The sequence below is a fragment of the Symsagittifera roscoffensis genome, chromosome 7 (assembly GCF_963678635.1).
Source record: "Symsagittifera roscoffensis chromosome 7, txSymRosc1.1, whole genome shotgun sequence".
NCBI lineage: Eukaryota > Metazoa > Xenacoelomorpha > Acoela > Convolutidae > Symsagittifera > Symsagittifera roscoffensis.
This window is the reverse complement of record NC_087068.1, coordinates 41,888,129-41,902,216: the sequence shown is the minus strand read 5'-3', so window position 1 is coordinate 41,902,216 and position 14,088 is coordinate 41,888,129. Positions and strand designations below refer to the sequence as shown.

Sequence of the window (14,088 nt, the reverse complement as noted above, 5' to 3'; positions counted from 1 at the left end):
ACTAAGCAGTTTTGACTGGATTCTTATACCATCTGGAAGATTTTATTGTCCTGAGCTCAAATTTAAAAAGATATTCTACGTGTGTTCTTTTTTCCTAAGGTTACGGGTATTTGAAAATTGCTAATTTGGTCGATTTGGGATAATTAACGGGCCATATAATGCGTTCGCTGCGAATTGCGTTCTAATTTGAATTGAGGCCAGCGATTCAGTCCTTTGAAATGATTAGAGACTCATAACCTGCATTTTGTATTTTACATTGCATGTGGGGAATAAAATGAGAAAAAAAAGGAAAAATATTTTTTATTAATTGGTAAAATATTCAACCAAAGTTTTTTTATTAGCCTTAACGTGCAGTCGGAACATTCAGGTCCTCACGCTGTTATACTAGCAGTGTTGTTGTAATACATATGCTCATGGTGATTTTTATTCAAACCAATTTTACAATATTCTGATCCCTCTGGGACTTGATCTTTCAATCTGCATGGGCCGAGCCGGGTGTGCACTCCACTATAGAAGCATGCCGCAGGTCTTTCTAAACTGGTCGTTTTACAATTTACACGCGTTGCCAATTATCCCGCACTACAAAATCGCTCCATTTTGAAATGAGACAGCTAATTGGTTTTAATAAGTCCTTATACGACTCAAGTTCTTACACTTAAGTTTTAATATGATAAGATTAAAATTCATAGTTTGGACAATCCTTAATTTACCAAAAGGTATTTGAGCAGTCTGGCATCTCATGAACAATCTGTCAATTTTGAACTATTGTTGCCAGAAATCTTAAACTTTCAAGGGGCCTTGAAACATCATTTTTGTCTGGAAAACAAGCCTTAATCTGCAAAAAATTTTCCTATAGGTATTTTTGCTTTTTCAATTAAATCTTTTTGTACCATTTTTTTGCTTTTTGTTTTATTGCAATGTCTTCGATAGATTTTGCTTTGGTTTGAAAGATTATGTTGTAGATGTTTTTTGGGATTTTTTTGGATGATTTAGCTCGAGTTGATTTTTATCTGGGATGATTTTATCTGTGATAGTTTTGTCTGTCCAATTAGAGTTGAAAGTCCGGTTCCATGACATTCTACCCTTTTTCGATCTGCCCGACAAGCCAGGATGTCGAGTCCACCACTTGAATGCGGCGTCGTCTGGACCCCTGCCCTATGCTAATCTACCCGATACTATCTTATCCTATGTTCCAAGTTACCATTTGCCAGTCTACCCTATCCCTATGCCAGTCTACCCTATTCTTATGCCAGTCTACCCAATAATTAAAACAATTGAAACTTTGGGACAGGGGCGAGTGAAAAAAAAAACAATTTCCTTTGATATTGGCATCTATCGCCTTTAAAATATCAGCTTCGACTACGAGAACCGCAAAAAGTGTTTTTCTAGAAATTCAGTTGAATTCCTGAAAGTTTCAAAAAAACTTAATAAATAAGCAAACTAATGAATGACTTAATTGCGCGAGAGAATATGAATATGCTAAAGTAGAATCTTCTTTTAAGTTTTTGCAAATTCATCTCTTTTTCTCATTCAATTCCCTGTATTTTTTTGCGGTCGGGGTTGCTGTTTCCCCCACTGTTTTCAGTGTATCGAGGTTTTGATTTGCAGTAATTGATTTGATTTGCTTCAGAAAGCTGGTTTCTTTCGAAGAGTAGCAACGGTCAGACGCCACACTTATACGGCATTTGTTATGCTGAGTACACCAGCAGCTGCTTCTGCGGAATGATTTCAAAGGTTAACTGGAAATTCGATGGGTTCGCCTTTGATGGAGGAACAGCGTTAGAAGTATGGGGCTACCTCATTCAGTTTTTTCTTGATAAAGTCAGATATTTTTTCGATCTCGTCAATAACCATTTTGAAAGCGGCAGTAACCATTGCAGCTGGTACAAACAGTCGTTTTATTCCCACTTCGTTTATTTTCCGGTTGAACGCTTGACATATGTGCAATTAACACCCTTTAAGCAAAGCTTCGGTGTTATGACTAGCGAAGTCATTAAGAACTGCACGTTCAAAACCGAAGAAAATGGGGTGAGGTTCGGTGTTTTTGGTGATGGCTGATAAGCCCTTCAGTAGTCTTTTGTATGTTCTCTTTTGTTTGGCAACTGCATGAATACAGGGGGTAAAATCCGGCTAGTTGAATGTGGACGGTGTAAATTTAATCGAACTGATTGGGGGCAAACTTTGAATGTTCTGTCACAACAGTCGGATGTGATATCAGATTCTGGAGATTGTTGCGATCTCCAAAAATCAGCACTCTTTCCGGATCTTGAATTCCACTATCGAAGACGCAAAAATGTCCTGTTGCTTCGGTATCTCAAAATGTCTGCCGACAATTGTAAGCTCTGTGGGTCTCTCAATTAACTTCAGTTGACTGAGACCTGGATTAATCACCGACCGACAAGGCAGAGCTAACTGAATGGCTTTTTTTCAAACTCAGACTGCAAGCAGTTCGCTACAGTACTGCTATTGACTGGTACTTGCTGAATTTTTGCTTGGTTTTGTTTTCTACTCGAGAAGCCTTGCATCTGAACGACCACGAAATACTTCATTAGTGTGTTCGTTTCTAGAGGAAAGAAGACGTTTTTCTCGGGTTGTTGCTGTCGTTTTGCGTTGGCACCCCCACCTTGAGCACTTCCTTGAATGTTTCCATTCTTTGTTTCCTGTTTCTTGGTAAACTCGTGGCCGTCAGTTAAAATTGCTCCCTGATTATGTTGGGATAGACCCCAAGAAGTTTGACTCATTTTGGATAGTGGTTTTTCGGAAAAAAAATAACACAATGAGTTAGTTTCCGTTTCATTTTTGTAAGTGATTTTGAAATTGGGAATTAAAACCTGTCAATTGAGTCTAAAACTGCGATTTAGTTTTTGAACAATTTGCTTAAGTGAAAGACTAAATTTAAATCTAAAAACTAGGTCTCGAATGAATTATTACGTGCTGCGATCATTCCGATTCTAATTAGCTTTTTGTAAGACAACACTAGTGCGACAAATCGACACAAGGAAGATTGTTATGTTTGGCATATTAGTATAGGGTAGATTGTATTGATTAGATAGCTATGTAGGGTATAATGTCTTAGGGTAGAATTTTATTGGGTGGTGTCAGTGTGGAGACTAGTAGATTGTCCTGCCTCCGAAAGTCCACACTAAGATGATTGAATGGCTAATTGCGCGCTACTTTAGTATTGTAGACTCACGCTAATTATCGAGTTCCCACATATGATGAAGTGCGGTGGCAAATCTTAATTTGGTCAATTTAGATAATTGGATGTCACTTGTCCATTAATCACTCGTCCATTAATTCATTTACAGGAGTAGTCGTTGGTGTATTGAATCCGAATGTGAAGCTCGAAGATGAACCAGTTCTAAGTGTTAGTGACCCCAGATGTATCCTGGTGTTGGGAAGGTGTCTGGAGTATGGCATATGCCAAGCCACCACTCAGAAAACGGGCCAGAGGTGTCAGATGCCAATCAACAGGAAGATGGGAGACTTCTGCGAGTTCCATATCACCAAGGCATACAGGTCAGTCCTGTCAGCTCAATAGTTGACACAATTTTCGGAACTTTTAACATCCTCTGGTGTTCAGACGAAGTAAATGGATGAAACTATGGTGGAGCCTATTGTGGTTTTTTCCAGCCAATTTTTCCAACCCTTGAGAAAGTACATAGAGGGTGAAGTGTGGTACCACATTGAAGCACTATCTGTCTTGATTCAGATTCTTTAATTTCAAAAATGTTGAAGTGTCGAGATCAAATGGTGTACACGACTTTTCAGACAATATCACATAATATCTGATGAGAGTATTAGACTTGGTCGTCAGTTAATTCTACTGCCAGTTTTAGGTTGTTTTAGTATTTTTAAACTTGTTCTAGCATATTACTTGAATAATAATTGTTTGAACATTCTGTGATACTTGCATTGTAAACGTATTTTTGTTGCGGCCGGTCTTAATTTGAGTTTGATATAGAAAAGATCGTGATTTTGAACTGGGTGATTGAATGAAATCATGAGTTTGTTCCCAGACAGTCGAAGTCGAGAAGAAGTCAACTTCAGGCTGCAGTTCCAGTTGAGCCCCAGAAGGAGCGAGAGAGGAGGGCGAAGATGATAGAGAGCAACCAGAACAAGTTCCTCATCTACAATGGCAAACAGCGCCTCTACGAGAACAATCCCCACCAGAACATCAATAGCAGATCAACCAAAACCAGAGCCACTATGTCCCCCTATACTGTGTCAGTCAATCAAAATCCAGGTAGGAGCTTGTTGGCTTGGCGAGGGGGGTGGGGGTGGTGTGTTTTTTTTTATTGAGTTCAAAGTTTTTTCTGGCAATTTAGGAGTTACTTAGGATATTAGACTAACTAGAGTGTGGTATAGTTTTACAACCGTTTTAGTCTTTATTAAGATTCTCAGCGATATGCTTTAAATTTTTTTTCTTGGTTTGTATTTTTTGTTTTAAGCTTTTTTTTTTCAAATTTAAAGAATTTAATTAGGTAATCTGTGTTATGAAATATACTTAATTTAGAAAACCCAATGCCATCCTTGAAATTGACTGCAATTGTTTTATAATAGGTCAAAGGTCATCTGGCTCAGTGGCGAGCGGTATCCAGACTGCAGCAAGAGATCTAGATATAAGTCAAGAGAATTCAAATTTATTAAACCCCGAAGGCCCAAGCGTATCTTTCGAAGATCTTCTGAAAAGACCCACGCTCGGTGCTTTGAATTTGAAACGCAGTCAAGTGGAAGGAGATACTGAAAGTGCAATAGCCCCTTGGTCTGTCAAAAAGCGGCCTGCTCCTGAATCTGTTTCAGCCAGAGATCTGATCAACCAGCACAAGGTTAAAGTCAAGAGCCAATCGGAACCCCCCAAGGTCAAAGACATTGTAATTGATTTGGGAGGTCAGTCGGCATCCAACAACAAAAACTTATCAGCGAGGCCAAGAAACGATGTTTTGCACACTCCTAGTGATTCTGTGAAAAAAGTATCGAAAGTGTTGACTTTGAGTGAGTTGAAAAGGATGAAAGCAGTGGCTAAAGTGTCATCGCCGCTTTCGAGTCATTCGGCGTCGACTAGCAGAAGAAAAGAGGAAATAATGAAGCTAGTGAATGCCAATCGGATGCAAAGTGATGAACAGAAATTGAATTGTGAAGACAATGGTCGCGTTAGCAGTTTGGAAGAGTGCATGATGCCGAAGAGCAAAAAGCAGAAAACCAGCAATAGTCGGTCTGAAAAAGAGAATTTGATTGAAAGGTAGGCTGATAAATTTACTTTTAATCTCCGGGATTGACCTTAGTTTTCGTGTTTGTTTTTGTCACACGGTAGCTATGTTGTCTCAATTACTAAGCAGGATATTCGAATAAACTCTGAGCCAATTATGATCAATATCTATTGCTTCATAATCATAGCTTGTCCTTATACCTGAGAGAAAGTGTTAGCTAGAGCTAATCTGAACACAGTAAATATTCCGTATTTTTATTTCGACTTTCGTGACGAAAGTAACGGAATATTTATGCTCGGGGTAATGGAGTATTGATCCGTCTGAGAAATCGTTCTAAATTAGTTGAAGGAAGCATATTTGCCATAATTGATTTGTTACTAGGAGCCAACTCTATCTTTTTGTACTTTATATGGCGTGTGGGGGGATGATTTTCCTTAAAAAATCTCAAATTTAAAAAAAGTCATTTTATTTTATTACATTTAATTTTTTCATGTTATTACTGCTCCATAAACCTTAAAAGGCAGTCGGAACATCCAGGGCTTCGCACTGATACGATCAGTCTTGTTTGAAATATCAAATCAAATGTATTAAGGGAAACTCGGGGAAAAGGTGTAGCACAGAGAATCAATTTAAGGCGGAGTTTTTGTATTACAGATTGGGAAACTTAGTATGCTGACGTTTCTCTACAGTTTCCCCTTTGTACTATTTTGAAATATCCATTTTTGGCTGACTGACCCTAAAACTTTTCAAAGGCACCTTGGGCGCCTCTATATACTAATTTTGAGGGGGGAGCGCGCGCCGAAAAAATTCGATTTTTTGGTTAAAAAAGTTTCCAAAAAGAGCCTCAAAACGCATTTTTGGACATTTTTTTCAAAATTTTGCCTGCGGCGCGGAAAGTTTGGCCAAAATAGGTTCTTCTTAGTGCTTCGGCAGAGCTTGGAAAATCAACTTAGTCGACCTAAAAAAAAAGTCGACAAAATTTTCGAATTTTTTTTTGAAAATCCGCCCCCTATCGAGAAAATTCTATATCCGTCCCTGTTATAAACTGTATCATAGTTTTTACTCAGTAGCATTTGTAAGCAGCAGTCACAGGATGCGAGAAAATTTAAACAAATAGAATTCTTGAAAATTTGAATCTTCAATTTTATTTATAAGTATTATTGTAAAGCGTTGGTGTAAAGCGTAATTGATGAGAGCGTTCAGTCGATAATTTTTAGCATTCGGGATTAAATGAGCCCATTTCGAAGCCGTTGACAGGTGAAATGTTTCCTTCCATGTTCATCTCTAGAGTACTGTAAGCGCCCTCTGAGGTTTCCACAATTTGTCCGAACCAGACCATTTCTTTCCTCGGCCGCAATGTTTTCTGCCACAATCTCTTGTTCAATATCTCATACATCTCCTTAACTTTGACGAGTCGATTTCACTTAGCTGAAATACTTCTAATTTCTCTAAGATTTCTTAGAAATAACGCTTATTATATCGATTCTTTTTGCGAGTTGAGATCAAAGCTTTTATTTAGATGGTCATTTAAAAAAAATCTCACTTAGACCAAATAGTGAAACAAACATATCACTAACAGAGGGAATGCTATCCTCATCTTTGATAATATGTTGCTGCTGACAGGATCGAGCGAGGGAAGACGAAATGCTTGCTATTTTTTTTGGATTTTTGATAATCCCCAATTCTTATCGCTTCCGATCGTGAGGTTCTAGTCATTTTCTCAATGTTTGCCACGTCATTTCTCCAATAAGCGATTTAATTAAATTAAATTAAGTTGCAAATTCCATTGGTCAATATCAATGACATTTACAGCAGTTTTTATTATCAATACACTTTTGTCCGCCTAGGACCGACGCTAGGCACAATTTCCTTAAAGTGTTGGCCCTAAATAAAAAGTAATTAATCAATCTAGTTCAAACTATATATTTAACAACAAAAAAATAGCAGCAGTTTTATATCTTCTTAAAGTTTTAATCAATTAATGTTTTCTAAATGAAATCTTTTTTGAGTTATCACAGGAAGTTCGAATAATGGGTTAAAAGACAATGCACAATAAATGTCTAAATCTACTATTTTTATTTTATATTTTGTTAATTTCCACCAAATGTAAAGAATAATATTGGGTAGAAAGAAAAAAATCTTTCTATTATTGATACTGCCGATAATCTAAAGGCAAAGTCATTCCTGGCACTTGGTCATCAGATCCCTTAAGGTGTTCATGCTTCTACTTACTGCAGTATGCTCCAATAAGCTCCGGTGGAGCTTATAAAGGGGCAGGGACCAAAACAACTAAGACGGAAAAAATCTTCTAGCAGCATCATCTCAGATCCGTTCATGCTGCTAGAAGATTTTTTTCCGAGACCAAATGTTATTTTACATTAGGTAGATTTTTTTTAAATGATGCAACACATCAACGCAGAAATCAAATGGGTTTATCAAGAATTTAGTTCATGCAGCTCTTGGTTATCTAGTTCAAAATTATCAAAAAACATTATGAACAATTTTGTTAAACTGGTACCTATTTTGGATGTCATCAACATTATCAAATGCATCTTCCTGAAAAAATGCACAATTTTGTCTACTTGGATTGAAGCATGTGTAGTTAATGCATGCACCCCTGAAGTGTTGAATCTTAGCTTCTCTAAATGATGATCGAAGATTTAGAAAATGCTTTTTTAAAATAGACAAATTGAGTTTATTAACTCCAGTTAATTGCTTAGTTATGATTTTTAAATAGCTCATATAAATGTAACTCAATCACAGTAGCAAACTTATTATCACCCATCTGTTTATAAACCTTTTCACAGCAACCTTCAAACAAGATGTTTCTGATAATTTTTTGTGGCATTTTGACAATTGGACTTAGTTTACGTTTAATAGTGCACCCATATATTAAACACCGTTATGAATGACGACTTTCATGAAAGAATTATAATAATTATAAAGATGTTTGCGCTGGAAAAGAGTTCTCATTCTGTACAATAAACTACAAAATCTTGAGAGCCTTTTCAAAACAAAATGCCTCTTCAAAACAAAATTTATATGAATCTCAAATGAAAGTCGGTTATCGACTAAAAACGCGAGATAGTGTACATCATTTACAGTTTCAATTTCTAGAATATTCAGCAAAAACTTCTTGCTCTTTAATGCATTACATCTTGGAAAAATTGATTTTTATTGTCTTTTCACTATTGAGTGTTAAATGATTTTTCGACATCCATTTTGTTACGGCGCATAAATCCATATTGAGGTGACCATTCACTGATTTTCCAATGATAGCTGTATCATCCGCTAAAAGTAGCTGGCTTTTTAATAACAGCGAGAGGCAATCCCCTTTTCCCGTATAGCTCAGGATTGCAAACAAAAAACTGGCAATTAACTATGTCAAAAGCTTTTTTTAAGATCAAAAAATACACCGTTCGGCTTTCTTTGTTCAAGAAGCTTATTTGAATTTTTTAGCACTTTGTGCGGTTGTATCAATAGGTGACATTCCCTTGCGAAACCGTTTTTTAATTCAAACTCTGTGTTTTCTATGGAAAAGTTCGATGTAATCTGTTGTAGAAGCCGTTCAAAAACCCTTGCCTTCTTAGTTTTAAGTAGCGATCTTGGTCTATAATTATTACTTTTATCTAAGTTGTCACCTTTCTGTAAAGTGCCACTACTTTAGCAACCTTAAAATTATAAGGATGAACACATTTTTCAATAAACATTACAAGTTTGGGCAATGTAGGGAAATAGAATGGGTTCAATTATTTTAAGAGTGTTGCTACATATACCATCTGGGCCACAAGAAAGCCTATGTTTCATGTGTTGCATGAAAGTAGATTTTTCTGGTGAACTTGTTGGCTCTAGCCAGAACGAATTGGTTCTAGCATTTGGTAAGGTTGGCTGGACTCTAATCAATTTGAACTGCAAGCGAAGCACTCACCGTTGAGAAAAAAATTGTTTAGTTTATTAGCATTTTCCTTGCTTTCGTCGATTTTATTATTCTGATTCTGATCGCAATATACTGTTTAAATAAGCTTAAGCTCTCGTTTTTTTATTTTCATCAATTTAGAACCATATTATTTTTTCTTGCTTTGCAAATAGCCTTGCTTGCTATGAAGCCTGATTCGTTTTAAAATTTCGCTCTGGAGACTATTGCATATCCATGGGTTAATTAAGTTTTTTTCTTATTATTTTAGGTTTTTGAGGGCGCAGATTTATCAAACATATCTTGAAATATTCACCATCTGGCAATTGTTCATATAAATCACCACAGACTTAAATAGCTCAAACTATTTATTAGTTCTAACAGAAACGCACTTTGCTTTTCAGGAAGCAAGAGATGGGATAATGATCTTTTCTTATACACTTGATGGTTTTCGGGCAAAGGAGTTTTCATATCTACTAAATTAGGATCATGATCTGATATATCCCAATGCAATAAATCTAATTTAATTTCACTATTACCTATTACTTGGTCAATAAAGGTAGGTGAAGATCTAGATTGCATTGTAATAAGGTTTGCGATATTATTTGAATACATATACGATTCGATCAAATCTATATACTGTATCGATTTATTGGACACTCGAATGACATCTATGCTAGATTCTTCTACCAATATAGGTTTTCTATTGCTCGGATATCTTTCTATTTTCGTTAGAAACTCGTTTTTTTTGTTTTTTTTTGGGTATTATAGTAGCAAAATCACCAATAAGAAGTGTTTTTTGAACTTTCCATCCATTTCAAACAAAAAGAACTTGAGGTTTTTTGGTAACGTAAAAGGCGACCCCGCCTCCCCTGCTTTCTCTTATTTTTATAACAACTGGAGGGTAGAATGTCTCAATATTGGAAGAGTACATTAAAACTCCCTCTCGCTTTGATAGCTTTAACTGAGACTTGGCTTCAAGATAGTGATGACTTACTTATAAATGCTTTCAGCTATAAATAGTGGTACCTAAGAGAACGAATATTCAAATATAAATTAAAAGACGGTTGAATTTCACTCAATTTCAGCAGTAAGAAAACTAGTAGGAGTTCAATTGATGTTCTGCTTTTTGTTTTCATTGGAGGTGTTTTTCGCCAGTTCATTTTCTAATATTTTCAATCTTTCTTTGTCCTTTGACTCTATTAGTCTTTTAAGGAACGACTTGTGTTTATCGTTTGCCATCTGCTTTGAAACATTCTTCGGTCTCTGTATTTTGAACTTTTGATATCTGGGAGCTCTTTTTCTTGCACGGTGTTTTAGATCTTGTAAGGTGACTGTTTTAGATGGGATGACATGCCTTGACGTCACAGGATTTCACCTTGATTTGTAGCAAATGTTGTTCAAATCAAACGGTGCATTTTTAAATATAATACAATCTTTCGAGCTGTAGCGCTTCTGTTCCGATAACCTTTCCTCTAAACTAAGCTCATCACTTCATTTTTCAACTTCACAGTTTCCTCAATTTGGTTGATGATAGCCTCGGTCTTTTGTTTCAAATCGTCGTCTATCAGCTTCGTGATTAAGTTTAACTGAGATGTCTCAGTCTGCAGATTTAACCTTCGTCATCATCTCTCGGACAATGTCAATATGCCCTTCTCCCATCTGAAACTATTTCTTAAGTTTATCACAACAATTAGGCTAATTTTACATCTGCTGCTCAATTAGTTGCTAAAACTGTCAACCAAGCAAAAGCGCTTGTCATTACAAGCAAGTTTTTTTCCTCTCCTATAACCAATGTTTGACGTGCGAATTTGTCAAAATCTCAACTTATTTGGAAATTTTACTCAGCATTGGAAATTGCATAGCATCTGTTGCCAATTTTTTTTAAAACTATTTTGAGGCTTATTTCTAATTTTTTATTGCTTTTTATAGAGCTGCTTTTTGTCGTGTTCTCGCAAGTGTTTGCGAAGCAAAGCTTCGCCTCTGTATCTAAATATTATTATCATTGTAAATAGCAGTTTTTTTGAACATTTTAAAAACAATAATCTGTTTCTGCATACAATTAAAATGAAATGTTCTAATTAAATTTTAAAGCAAGATGTTTGAAACTATCTGTGTCTAATGACGATTTTTCTGATTGAAAATATTTTTGTTAAGAGGTAAGATGATGAGGTAGGGTAACTTCCCGAATGGCATAATAACCAAATGGCATAAAAATGGAAACTTTTCCCAAATGGCATAAATTTCAAGTTTTCAGTGGAATTTATACGTTTTCTATCAATTTCTATTTCTATCATTTTGTCAGGAACGAAAGCATGTGAACAAGATTTGGAATTAATTGCTTCCAAACAAATTTAAGCAACAGATTTGTCGAAAAAAATTGACCACAAGAAGCTTATTAATAATCGCAAGCTTATGCTTCTTGCTTTTGATAAAAAGTTCTACAAGTTTTTCACGATGAAATGTCAATCAACATTGAATTGTCAATTTGACTAATTTTCTCACATTGTTCACAAAAAATTGTTCTCGATTTTTCCAAAGCAACTGTTGCATGAAATTTATGCCATTTGGGAAATTTTTCATTTTTATGCCATTTGAGACGTAATCATGAGGTAGTAGTGTCTGAGAGTAGTGTGTGGATTTTTCCTTACAAACTTTTACTGTTTCTGGGAAAGCTCACAAATGAAGTATCAGTCGCGATTTGAATTCCAAAAAGAAATTGCTGTGACGATAAAAGTGGTGTGAAAGTTTTGCTTCATTTTTTGACGATTCAGACTCAGTTCAACGATAAACAATTTTATTTTGATTGCATGCTGTTGAATAATATGCTGTAAAGTCATGCTATAATTTCTTGACTTATCATCACTCTTGAAAAAAAACTGAAAAAAAAATCGAAAAACAGAAAAAAGATTTCGAAGCTTTTAAAAAGTTTTTTTTTCCTGAATTGATAACTTGGAACAGCACATTTTGGGTAACTTCCATTGCCTGTGGTCACTCTTGTTTTTATTTGTAATTCTACTTCAATAATGCATATTTTCGTTTCAGCGTGTTGAAATTGAAGTCGAAGTTCTCTACCCAGTTGGACAGTGAAGAGAGGGAACACGAGGAGAAGTACTTCAATGTGAGGGAGAAGAAGGAACAGATTGAGGAGAGACTAGCAAGTACAAAGGAGATGAAAGTCAGGGCAGTCACATGCAGACAATGCTGGTAGGCGAATAGTTGTATTCTGTGTGCTCATGAGAAGTCATCATTCATTGTGGATATAAGCGCATAGAAAAACTCGACAAAACGAAGGAACTGTTGATTTCTTGATTTGAGTGTGTCAGCCACTGAAAGGAAAATCCTTTCACAAACTGAGTTTTCAAATACGTGTAAGATTGGTTTTGCACATCAACTGATCAGTTTGCTGTCTTTAAACGTTTGTTGACTGAAACATTTGTTGCTAGTGATGTGATATTTTAGATGTGTATTTGCCGTTTCTCTTTTTTGTATTTGCGAAAAACAGCGTTAATTGCGTGTTAAACTTTAGAGGTTGTTTCAGCTATGTAGCACCTAGTCTGGCTATGAAGTGCAAAGTGGAGAACCACAAACACACGTGGAGCGAAGAGACTAAGAGATTCTTCAAGTGTTCCGACTGCAAAACCCGAACAATTTCGTACCGCAAATACCCCACCCAGCCCTGCAGCAAGTGTCAGGGCAGAAGATTCGACCGGACTGCGATGATAGACCAAAGCACCTCTCTGCCTATACATAACATTGAGTATTTCAAGATCGCCGACTCGGAAGATTTCTCAAACTGCAGTAGCAGTTCGCTTACACTCTAAGAGTTGAGTAGATTCGAACTGGAAATAGAGATGATTGCCTTGAAAAAGAATGTTGTTTGCGGGCACGTATTCCGTTCATTAATAGTTACTTCATATCAAACCTGCATATGTGTTCTAATCAATGAAAATCTTTTAATTTTGCCGGTACACTCTAAAAAAAATTGAGGTAAATTCACCTTAAAAAGTACCTTAAGTTACCTTAACAGTTAAGGCCAAAAATGCTCACCTTTACCTTACCTCAAGCCACCTCAATTACTACCTTAACTCATCTCAATTTATCTTAAAACCTGTGGGGGAACTATCTGAAATTTTACCTCCAGTCACCCCAAGTTTACCTGAAAAAGTTACCTTAACTAAATAGTTAAAACTACCTTAAGCCACCTAAACTATTACCTTAATTCGTCTCAACTTAACAATCCTTCACAGCTGACAATTTAATAAACAAAGCAAGTGCTATTCTGAACACTCAGTTGTAAGCCCATAGGAGAAATTTTGTAGAACTAACTATTCTGTACAACTCATGTCAGTATTATGAAGAAACAGCCCAGCATTTAAACAGATTAACCAGAATAGAACGCAAATAAACAGAAAGCATATCAGTGAATTGAAAAAAACTCTATGGTCGTCAATTTTTGTACTGGAATTACTTATGCCAATGTAACATTCGCCCAAATACTACACAGTGACGGAGCGTAGAAAAAGTACCTACTAACGACTGGCCGGCGTCAGTTACCTAAATTCTACTCGTTTTTCACCGTCTCGGCCTAGCCAGTTGATTTTCTGGTCTGTCTAGGGCTAAGTAACAAGTTGCTATTTTCAGGCCATCAGTCAAACAACTTTTAACCAGCTTCCGTTTACATGCGAATACAACCACATAGCTGGGTCTTGGATCCTCAGACTACGTGATTGCTATTAAAACACGGCTCGAGTATCCTATTTTACTATGTTTTTTTGGTGACAGTTCTATATTAAATCCATTGGAGATGGATTGGCCCTTTCGTCTTTCTAGCTACTCATATTCTAAAATATCAAATAATACCGGTGTTAATTCAAAGGTTTATGGCATCAGAGTAGCTAAAAGTCAGTTCTTTTTAGTCCTTCACCATTTACAGTCTCTGGGGGGCCGAGCCTCCGCTTCCGT

At 36.3% G+C, this 14,088-nt stretch overlaps 1 protein-coding gene across 1 annotated transcript in view; it reads left to right on the top strand.

Moving 5' to 3' along the window:
• LOC134852036 (protein MCM10 homolog) overlaps positions 1-13,000 on the top strand; it is a 65,887-nt gene extending 52,887 nt beyond the window's left edge. Inside the window, exons 4-8 of the mRNA XM_063868315.1 lie at positions 3,309-3,519; positions 4,020-4,246; positions 4,564-5,242; positions 12,169-12,330; positions 12,665-13,000. Of these exons, the coding sequence (XP_063724385.1) occupies positions 3,309-3,519; positions 4,020-4,246; positions 4,564-5,242; positions 12,169-12,330; positions 12,665-12,947 (1,562 nt within the window). The 3' untranslated portion in view covers positions 12,948-13,000. The remainder of the gene's footprint in view (positions 1-3,308; positions 3,520-4,019; positions 4,247-4,563; positions 5,243-12,168; positions 12,331-12,664) is intronic.
• The last annotated feature ends 1,088 nt before the right edge of the window (positions 13,001-14,088 follow it).